Raw genomic sequence first — 11,462 nt, forward strand, 5'->3', positions numbered from 1 at the left:
ATGCAATTCACAACCCCCGTCTGCAGCGTGCTAAAGTTCCAACGGAAAATGGACCTAGTTACTCTATAGGAGTAATACTAATACAGTAGACGCCCTCTTAACCGACCATGACGGGACCTGCCCATAGGTCGGATAATCAAAAAGTCGGTTAAACCGAAAATCTTTAAAACCACCCTCAGAAAGACATTACATATGTAACTCTATTAAAAATATATATATTTTATGATCTATAAACAAAAAGTAGTATGTACATATAGTCCGTCCGTTATAACTTTTCCCATGGGTCACGATTCATTTTCAAACAAATTAAGTCAAAACATAAAGTGAAACGAACGTCGATGTGTATATACATATTATGTAATTAACAATATCACTCACAAGACAAATTATGAAACTTGTATGACCTCTAATCTAAAAATAGTATCATCCAAAAAGGAGTAGGGTCGGTCGGTTAAGCCGACGGTCGGTTAAAGGGAGGTCGGTTAAGAGGGCGTCTACTGTATAAAAATAAAAATGTATACCATTGTTATTCATTCAGTTGCGGTGCGAAACCAAAACTGTCTTAATTTTTACTCAGATCAGAGAGTGCAGCCAGCACCCTTATCGACGATTTCACCTCTTGTTAGAGGTTCATCAGAGACTGCATAGGCTGCTTTTCTCTGGCCCAGGTAAAAACTTCCGACATATCCATCTCCCACCGCAACTGACGAGATGGTAGTAGGTGCCTAGCGGCATCTGCTAAATAAAAGACTAAGTTTTTTAATCTAATAAAAATATTTGTAAATTAAATATTTTTAAAAGATTTTTTATTGAAAAACTTTATTGTCACCAGGAAATGGGCCAATAAAGTTTTTCAATTAAAAATCTTTTAAAAATATTTAATTTACAAATATTTTTATTAGGTTGAAAAACTTAGTCTTTTATTTAGCAGATGCCGCTAGGCACCTACTACCATCTCGTCAGTTGCGGTGGGAGATGGATATGTCGGAAGTTTTTACCTGGGCCAGAGAAAAGCAGCCTATGCAGTCTCTGATGAACCTCTAACAAGAGGTGAAATCGTCGATAAGGGTGCTGGCTGCACTCTCTGATCTGAGTAAAAATTAAGACAGTTTTGGTTTCGCACCGCAACTGAATGAATAAAAATGGTATACATTTTTATTTTTATTTCATAATGATTCCTATTTTACATAATACTAGGCTATGGTCGCTACCTACATCTGCTGAGTTGAGGCATCTTACGTCGATTATTTTTGATGGATGTATATCTCTGTTGGTTACAACATATTCTATCATAGATCTTTGTCCATGGGTGTTATTAAATGTATATTTGTATTGGTCTTTGTGATCAAAAAATGTGTTTTTTATTCTAAGTTCGTTATTCGTGCAGAAGTTTATCATCAGTTTTGATGGTATTTTTGATGTATTAGTAAGGCTACACCTTCTTTGGCCCTGTTTTCTTTTGATACTTCACTGTAGATTAGTATATATTCACCTTATCTTGATTGTCCTTTTTCTTTCTTTTTTGTTTCCTGTAGAGCGCATATATCTATTTGTTTTTCTTTTAATACTTGGGTGATTTCTTGATCTCTAGTGTTGATATAAATGTAGAAATAGAAAAATAGAAATGTAGATAGAAATCTAACTGTATATATTATATAAATCAGTTGTTATAGAATTTTAAAGATATATATCTAGTTTTAATTAATTTATAGTGATTGTATTTATCAAGGTATGTACATTTAAAAATTTTATTTTTAGAATTGGTGTGCGATTGGGAGAGTACAACGTACAAACTCAGATAGACTGCAGTCCAACCACGAATTACTGCGCACCCCCTACTCAAGATTTTCAGATTGAGAAAATTATTATTCATCCAGCTTATAACTCCAAAACTTTTTCTGATGATATTGCCTTGATTAAACTTAAAGGATCTGCCAATTTCGATCTTGGTAAGATTGTAAAACATAATTTGTTTTATCTTGATATTAGAATTCTCTAGTCAGGATAATAGATTTATAGTCTTTATGTCTATGATACATAGGTATATGTATATTGGAACCGTGCAAGTTCGGAAAAGCGACACCTGGTTTCATAGCTCGGCAACTTTTTCGCACTTTTAATTATATTGGCCAATCATATAGGTCCTGGCTGCTAGATAATTGTCAAAGCTATTGCCCAAAAAAATATAAGAAGAAAAAGTAAGACTGAGGTTATGTTATTAAAAGGTAAACAATATTGTATGTAGCAAATAAAATTAATTATTAAAATGCAGTAGGTACTGCAAGCAAAATACAATTAATAAATTTACTTTTATATAATAATTGCATAATTGCATATCAATATTGTGGAGTAACATATAAGTTTTCTTCTTCAATGACAGTAGGTATGAAATATACGTCAATTTGACAATTTCAATTGACAATATGAATTATTTAAGAAAGTTGCAACATTTTTAAAGAAAGTACTTGCACACCGCGAATAGAAATTATTGCGAATTTGATATTTTCCCTAATTTTAATATATCTCTCTTTTGTAATATTCTACAAGATTAATGTACGAATTGTACAGTACGAAGTAAGTTGTACCGATCGTAGGCTACAGCCAAAATATGGTATAAAAACATCATTAGCCAAATATTGCTGATTACAAATAAGTCAAGAACAGAAGGGGATATAAGCGAAGGGGATCAAGAAAACATAACCAATACGAAATGGGAAAATGTGATGGAATACCTACATTTATTTAGAAAAAAAAATACAATTGAAAAAGAAAATAAATATAACGAAGTATACAGGAGAGTGAGATTAGAGTGGGCAGCCTTTATTAAAATGAAATACATACATTCTAATAAATAAGAAAATTCGTCAATATTTGAGAACAAGTCTGTTCAATCAATTACGTTGCCAGTGGTAAAGTAAGAATAGCGAACGTAGACATCAACAAAACAAATAGCAATCAAAATAAAAGATGCTCAAAGGTCAGTGGAGAGAAAAATGGTAGGAGTTAGGTACTCTGCAAGACAGAATAATTATAAATGACAACTCAGACAGAGAATAAAAATAAGTAATTTAAGAAAAGGCAGAACATGGTTGAGAATAGTAAACAAGACATGACATAATTCACGATTTTTTTCTCATTTTCAACGACAACTTTCGTTTATAAATTCGCAAAGTCTGTTTGTTCGTGCGTTGCCGCTCCTGCAATACCTAGAGCCGATTTACCGATGGATTCTTATGTAGTTTTGTCTTATGAATCCAAATCTGAAAACGGCATTTCGATATCTCTAACCATCTTCGAGATAACTGTTCTCAAAGTCTAAAATGTGACGTCACAATCCTTTTATTTTCTGCCGACACACTAAACGTCATCTGAAATCGTTGCTAGTAAGTAGGTTAGTTTTAATCTGAATTTGTTAAGCAAAGCATAGGAGATTTACATTTAAGTTTGACACTTCGTAAATGTCAAACTAAATTTAAAAATAGCTATTGGAGATGTTGTCACAATGATGACCTCTCGTGGATTTCGGCGGAACTAAAATTGAGGCTTTTTTCTTTTTATTGACCTACTATAATGGGGGTTTTTAATGTCAAATCGTTGTTAAAATCGTTGTCAGTATTTTCGAAAATCAATAAAGTGAAAAATGTGGTAGTCCCATCGATAGGGCTTTTCATCGATTGTCATTTGTTTCGAGCTTCTGTCATATGTTGTATAATCCGTGTATAATATTAACGTACACAGATTATACGACATATGACAGGAGCTCGAAACAAATGACTGTGAATGAAAAGCCCTATTAATCTACCAGCATCAGTAGAATAAAAAAGAATTTGTTCGTTCTAAATTTACTCCAAATATTCTGCAACACAATATACAAATAAGAACACTTTTTAAACAAGATTTGTAAGCTTTTAATTAAATCTTTTGTATTAAAATTTATTAATTATATTGATTTTCATTCACAGTCATTTGTTTCGAGCCTCTGCCATATGTTGTATAATCCGTGTATCATCATCATTCTCTTTGCCTTATCCCTATGCGGGGTCGGCTTCCCTAATTGCATTTCTCCACATAATTCTATCTTGGGTCATATCAATGTTAATCCCCTTTACCAACATGTCCTGCCTTATCGTCTCACCCCAGGTCTTCTTTGGTCTTCCTCTCCTACTCCTTCCAGGAATCTGCACTTCAGCTATTCTTCGTATTGGGTGATTAACGTCTCGACGTTGAACATGACCAAACCATCTTAACCTATGCTCTCTCATTTTGGCAACAATTGGTGCCACACCTAGACTTCCCTAATATACTCATTTCTAATTTTATCCTTCTTTGTCACTCCACTCATCCATCTAAGCATTCTCATTTCCGCCACATGCATTCGTTGTTCCTCTTTCTTTTTCACTGCCCAACATTCAGCTCCGTACATCATAGCCGGTCTTATGGCTGTTTTATAGAATTTTCCCTTCAGCTTCATTGGAATTTTTCTGTCACACAACACACCACTCGCTTCTTTCCACTTCATCCATCCAGCCCTAATTCTACTGCATGCATCTCCATCTATTTCTCCATTACTCTGTGTTGTATAATCCGTGTATAATCCACAGAGAACGGCAGTTCTCACCAGTGGCGCACAACACCGCTACAAGCGACACTATATATACACGAAATTTTCGATTTTCTAAACCTGACTGAATGGAAAATTGGGCCACAACCCATCTTAAAGTTTACGAAAAGATTCGTCCATCCATATGTTACATCTCCATTTTGGTCCAAGGGTGTGGAATTTACGGCCCTTCCCATTTAAAGCCTGTTTTTCGTTCTCGTCCCCGAAACTCCCAAAAATTTCAAAAATTTAAGCCCGACCTTTGCGGCTTCTGATAGCATAGATCATTACCTTTCCAACGCATGTTTAATTTTGAAAATCGGTTGTACCATCCAAAAGTTATTGAGCTCAGAAATATGACTCAATTTTTATTTAAAAAATGGAAAATGTTTGTGGATATGTATGTTTGTATGTATGTATGTGGAAAAGTTAAACCGATCTGAATTTTTTTTCTTTGTTTCAAGAGGGTGTGAGGGCCGATTCAGAACCGGTCTAATTTTTGACTTCTGACTACCCGTAAGTTAGCTAGAGGACTAAGTAGATACAAAATAGCATATTTTTCGGGCGTATATATCTTAGGTTCAAGAAAAGACAGGAAAACCGCAAATACACCAAATTAATAGGGTTGAGTTAAGCTTTCAAATGGCCCTTAAGCGATCAAGCTGAGACATACGTACTGCTTACCATAGCCAAAAAACTGAAAAATTAAACTTTGAAAATTTTGGTTTTTTGACAATTACTCAAAATTTCAACCTACGAATTGCGCCAATAACTGAGCGTTTGTAGAAAGAATCAGGACGCGTCTAACGGTGTATACCTTATATCTGGAAAAATTCGAATTTTTAAGTTATAGGGTTCATAAGTATGATCAAATCTATTTCTTATGGGAAAAACGGTTTTTCAAGCTCAATAATTCCTGTAATACGTTACTTGATCTTGGATGCATCAGATACTACTTGTCAATACGTTTCAAATTCATGTTTAGTGATCAACATCAGGTAAGCAGTTCAGAAATTATAGAGCTCCAAAGGTATAATTAGTCCAGGAACTGAAATTTTTCACTTCGCAATTTTTACAGAATGGATAGATTTGTTTAAAAATTTGATAATAAGTAGTGGATAGTCCAAGGATCAAAATCTATATGATGCCGAAAGACGCTTTTACCAAGGGGGTAGTTGCCACCTCATCTCGAGGGTGGAATTTTTTTTTTATATTTTGACCGCAAATGCTGGTAAAAATATTAATTATAAACAAAAAATATTCATTATAAATTTTTTTGATAAAATTAATAGTTTTCGATTTATTAGTTATCGAAGCTGTTAGTTTTATATCGGAAAGATTACCAGATAACGGCAGTTCTCGCCAGTGGCGCAGAAATACACCCCCCTACACGCGACACTATTATATAGACGAAATTTTCAGTTTTCTAAATCTGACTGAATTGAAAATTGTGCCAACTCCCATCTTCAAGTTCAGAAAAAGACTCACCCATTCATATGTCAACTATCCATTTTGGTCCAAGGGTGTCGATTTTACGGCCCTTCCTATATAGGGTCTGTTTTTCGTTCTGGTCCCTAAAACTCCCAAAAACTTCGAAAATTTAAGTCCAACCTTTGCGGTTTCTAATAGAACTGATCATTACCTTTCCAACGCATGTCTAATTTTGAAAATCGGTTATACCATTCAAAAGTTATAGAGCTTAGAAATGTGACTCAATTTTTATTTAAAAAAGGGAAAATGTTTGTGGATTTGTATGTATGTGTGTGTGAAAGTTAAACCGATTTGATATTTTTTCTCTGTATTTAAAGAGGGGGTCAGGGCCGATTTAGAACCGGTGTAGTTTGTGACTTTTGACCACCCATAAGCCAGCTATAGGACTTTGTAGGTACAAAACGGCATATTTTTTGGGGGTATATATATTCGGATCAAGAAGAGGCATGAGAACCGCAAATATATCAAATCAATAGTGTTGACTTAAGCTTTCAAATGGTGTCCAAGCCGTCAGGATCAGACATACACACGGCTCAGTATAGCCGAAAAAATGAAAAACTAAACTTTGAAAATTTTGGTTTTTCGACAATTACTCAACATTTCAACGTACGAATTGTGCCAATAACTTAGCGTTTGTATAAGGACTCAAGACGAATCTAACGATGTATACCTCATATCCGGGAAAATTCAAATTTTTAGGTTATAGGCTTCATAAATATGATAAAATCTATTTTCTGTGGGAAAAACGGTTTCGAAAGCTAAATAATTCCTGTACCTAATAGCTTCAGTTATCATACTTGACCTTAGATCCATCAGATACTACTGGTCAATACGTTTCAAACTCATGTTTACTGATCAAAATCGGTTAAGCCGTTTAGAGAAGTTATTAAGATACAAAAGTATAATCCAATTAACGATTATTCCCCAAATGGTTTATGAGTTGTAGTGGTTACGACGCTAAATTTGATCTGGCAACGGGCAATCCGACTTCATTTACCGGCCATCTCAATATATTTTTTTTTTCAATCTATTTCGAATAGAAAAAAATCTAGTGTACATTCGATGGACACTAGATGATTTGGGAGATAATGCAACAAAGGTGACCATTTATAAAGCTTGACGTGTAATAGAGGAACATTGCATTTAACTTCATACATTTAATTTATAAATAACTTTGAAAAACTCCTGATACAAGAATAAAAAACCGCTAAACGCCGTAAAAATGAGTGGCGCATAAAATATTCCAGCTACAAAAGATCTGATATGAATGTTACGTGGCGCGAAAATGGATTTTCATTTGATGCAAAACAAAATTCTAGTTTTATTTTAAAATATTTTTCCATAATATTTGCTAAATTTGAAGTAAACGCGCCACAAAAGAGTTTCAAAATTCAAACTGTATCAAAGTTACTCTTTTGTGGCGCGTTTACTTCAAATTTAGCAAATATTATGGAAAAATCTTTTAAAATAAAACTAGAATTTTGTTTTGCATCAAATGAAAATCCATTTTCGCGCCACGTAACATTCATATCAGATCTTTTGTAGCTGGAATATTTTATGCGCCACTAATTTTTACGGCGTTTAGCGGTTTTTTATTCTTCCGAAAAATCTTTCCTTAGAAAAACTCGAAATCGTCAGATTAAGATAAGGTTAGTTAAGTAGGTACATGCAAAACAGTGTATAGGTATTTCAAAAATCTGAAGATTTGAGCGGGGTGTAAGGAAATGTGCGAATCATAAAGTTTCACAAAAAATGCGAATATTTCGCGAAAGAACGTCAGATCGAAAAACTAAAAAATACGGGTTCTATATTTTTCAAAAATCTATCGAATGATACCAAACACGACTCCCCACGGAGAGGGGTGGGGAGTCAATTTAAAATTTTAAATACGAACCTCGCGATATTTCGCGAAATGAACATCAGATCGAAAAACTGAAAAATACACGTAGGTATTCAATATTTTTGAAAAATCTATCGAATGGCACCACACACGGCCCCCCACGTGGGTGGGGTGGGGGGCTACTTTAAAATCTAAAATAGGAGCCACCATTGTTTATTGCAGATTTGGATTATTTACGTAAAAAGAAATAACTTTTATTCGAGACATTTTTTCGTATTATGGATAGATGGCGCTATAATCGGAAAAAACGATTGTTGAAATAATTAAAAAATAGAAAGTCCCCCACTTTATGTAAAAGTTTACTTAACTTTCTTTTAGTTTTAGGACCTAATCTTCACAACCCAATAGGACTCCATAACGCTCGAGTAACTGCAAATTTAGCATAATTTCCTCCCCTACTATAAGAGAGACTAGTACCTACATTTTTGCATTTTTTAAAGCATTCAGCTTTCTTGATTGAAACGCCACTTAAAACCCTCAAAAAAGGTGGATTTTTTCGTCGAAAAACTGCTACTTTCAACCGCGAATAATTCGAAAAATATTAGTTTTACGAAGAAAATGTAAAAAACATTTTTTTCTTAGAATTATTTTTTACATCGATTTACATGGTGAAAATGTAATAAAAAATTCCACCCCCGAGATGGGATGACAACCACCCCCAAAGTTTTAGCGTACAGCGGCATGATATAGAAAATGATCCTTGGACTATTACCTACCTACTGTGAAAATTTCAAGTAAATACATGCTGGACGAAAAAATTGCGAGCCAAAATGCTTCATTTGCTGGCCGATATACCTAATCTTTTTGCAATCAAGACGTAGTAATAAATCAAAATTTTAAGGAAATTTTCAGCACGGGATGCCCAAACAATATATAGCTTTTTATCACTTTTTTATTAATTTTGGTCAAAATAAAGTTTCTTTTAATTTTTAGATAACGTAAAGCCAATCTGTTTGCCTGTAGACTCAACTCTCACCAGTAGATCTGCAATTGTAGCAGGATGGGGAGTTACAGAGGATGGTAAGTACCTACATAAACCAGCACAAGATCTTTAACTTATCTTTGTTTCGTTCGTTTCCTCAAAATTATAATGAATTTAACTCTACATGTGAACAGTTTATTTCAGAAAGGGACTCGAGTCCCTTTTAGGTTACGTTATTGTCCCTGTTAACTAACATTCGAGAAATATGCAAAAAACTGTCTGGATATGAAAATCCTTAGTTTTGTACCATGATATTTTTTTTCTTATAAGTCAACTACATCTGTACAGGTAGATCAAAACTAATAATTTTCATAATAAAAAATGAATAACCATTTTCAATTTCGTTGCAAAACGAAAATACAGCCGCATCATATTCTAGTCCAATCAGATAGAGTGCAGCAAGCACCTCTACCGGTTTCGAAACTTATTAGTCTCTCATCAGGAGGCACATATGCTCAGCGTGGTAAAGTTCCAACGAGAAATCGTTGGAACGAGTAAATAAATTGTAAAATTCCCTCATCTTCCTTAGTCTCAGCATCCGTATGGCTTGCAAATTGTAGAAGCCTCGGAGGTGTAACCAGAGAAGGTTCCCATTATTTTCAGTCTGGTGGGATGTAGAATAACATTACGTTGCTTTATATGCCATCAGAGTGAAAACTTAGTCTTTTGCTAGCAGTTGCCGCTAGGGCATCTATACCATTTCGTTCGTTGCAATCCGTGATTGCACGCCGGGGTTTGTTTTGGTTGGATCAGAGAGAGCAGCATATGTGCCTTCTGATGAGAGACTAATAAGTTTCGAAACCGGTAGAGGTGCTTGCTGCACTCTCTGATTGGACTAAAATATGATGCGGCTGTATTTTCGTTTTCGTTGGAACTTTACCGCGCTGAGCAGATGGGACGTGAATTATAAATTGTAAAATTCCCTCAGCTTCCTTAGTCCCAGCATCCGTTATGGCTTGCAAATTGTAGAAGCCTCGGAGGTGTAACCAGAGAAGTTTCCCATTGTTTTCATTCTGGTGGGATGTAGAGTAACATTACGTTGTTTTATATGCCATCAGAGTGAAAACTTAGTCTTTTTTTAAATTTTCAATTTAATAATATTGTTCATTTATAAAAAAAAATTAACTAAACTGTCAACAGAAATTAATTAAAAACTAACTCAGGTCCCTTTCTGAAATAAGCTGTTCACGTATATTCTCCTTTTCACAAATTCACTTGCTTTTACCATTATAACATTCTTGGACTTATCCCCTTCTATTACGTGTCCTGTACTTTTTGTTTTGTTGGACTGTCCGGGTTTCTTTCGCATTCTAACAAAGTTTCTTCAGCTTCTTTCTCGCAGCCACTTCCATTTAACAGCTTATAGAATATACTTTTCCATTCTGACATTTTATTATATGCATCACTTAGCTGACTTAGCATACGTATTCCTTCGCTTAAACTCATACACTATATTTTTGTTATAACCCATTTTTGTCTTCCTTACTTCCTGGTGAAAAAGCTTTTTTCATTTCGCGACTTTTATTTTATTTTACTCTCTTTTATACGCTTTGAATTTTTCTTAAACCATCTGTTTTTCTCTGCAATATTGTGATTCGATAACACTGCTTATCTTGTTTTGGATTTTGTTTTTTCTGGATCTATACATTCCTCTAGATCAATTACTTGTTTGCTCTTTCTTTTGCGTATTTTCCAGTTTGTTTCTACTTCTGTCTCCATTGTGCTGCTTATTTAATATCAGCTATCTAACTTATCTTTCATTCGTTTAATTCAAACTTTTATTTTAGGTTATAAAAGTCAAGTATTGCTTCAGGTGCGCATACCAGTGTTACCTCTTCAGGAGTGCCAAAAGATATACGACAACTTTGCCAAAATTACGTCAAATCAAATTTGCGCTGGAGGATCTAATGGACGAGATTCATGTGGTGGAGACAGTGGAGGGCCTCTTAAAGAAATTGGAGAAGTAAATGGAAAAATGAAATTTATTCAACACGGTATTGTATCATTCGGACCAAGAAACTGTGGGACAGAAAGAAGACCTGGTATATATACAAAAGTATCTAGTTATATGAGGTGGATACTGGATAATCTGGAAGAGTATTAAATACGTATCAAGATAATTATTGATATAAAAACTGTAAATATTAGTTAGATGGGTTGTAAAATATTGGTACTTAGTACCTAATTATTAAGGTAGTAAAGTGCCTAATGATGAATCCAGTGATTTGTTAATATGGAGTATCTCTATGTTATTAAATAAATGTATAATATATATGTAGTCAAATACTTAGTTCTATTTATTTGAAGATTAAACCAATGAGAACCAGTGTGAGATCTCGAGATCTTTAAGCCTATGTGAGATCAGATGGCGTAGTATTCAAGACAAAAATGTCAGCAGAATAAATAACAAAAGTCAGATGGCAAGATTGTAAAAAGAACCAATAACCAGTGGAGGCTCGTGACCTCAGTATTCGGGTAGGCGACACATA

General features: G+C 34.3%; 1 protein-coding gene across 3 annotated transcripts in view; it reads left to right on the top strand.

Moving 5' to 3' along the window:
• LOC114339165 (CLIP domain-containing serine protease HP8-like) overlaps positions 1–11,259 on the top strand; it is a 35,767-nt gene extending 24,508 nt beyond the window's left edge. For all 3 annotated transcript variants that reach the window (XM_050652581.1, XM_050652582.1, XM_050652584.1), the window contains exons 4-6: positions 1,759–1,949; positions 8,925–9,011; positions 10,761–11,259. In XM_050652581.1, the coding sequence (XP_050508538.1) occupies positions 1,759–1,949; positions 8,925–9,011; positions 10,761–11,077 (595 nt within the window). In that variant the 3' untranslated portion in view covers positions 11,078–11,259. The remainder of the gene's footprint in view (positions 1–1,758; positions 1,950–8,924; positions 9,012–10,760) is intronic.
• The last annotated feature ends 203 nt before the right edge of the window (positions 11,260–11,462 follow it).

This window comes from Diabrotica virgifera, chromosome 6, assembly GCF_917563875.1.
Source record: "Diabrotica virgifera virgifera chromosome 6, PGI_DIABVI_V3a".
Classification (NCBI taxonomy): Eukaryota; Metazoa; Arthropoda; class Insecta; order Coleoptera; family Chrysomelidae; genus Diabrotica; species Diabrotica virgifera.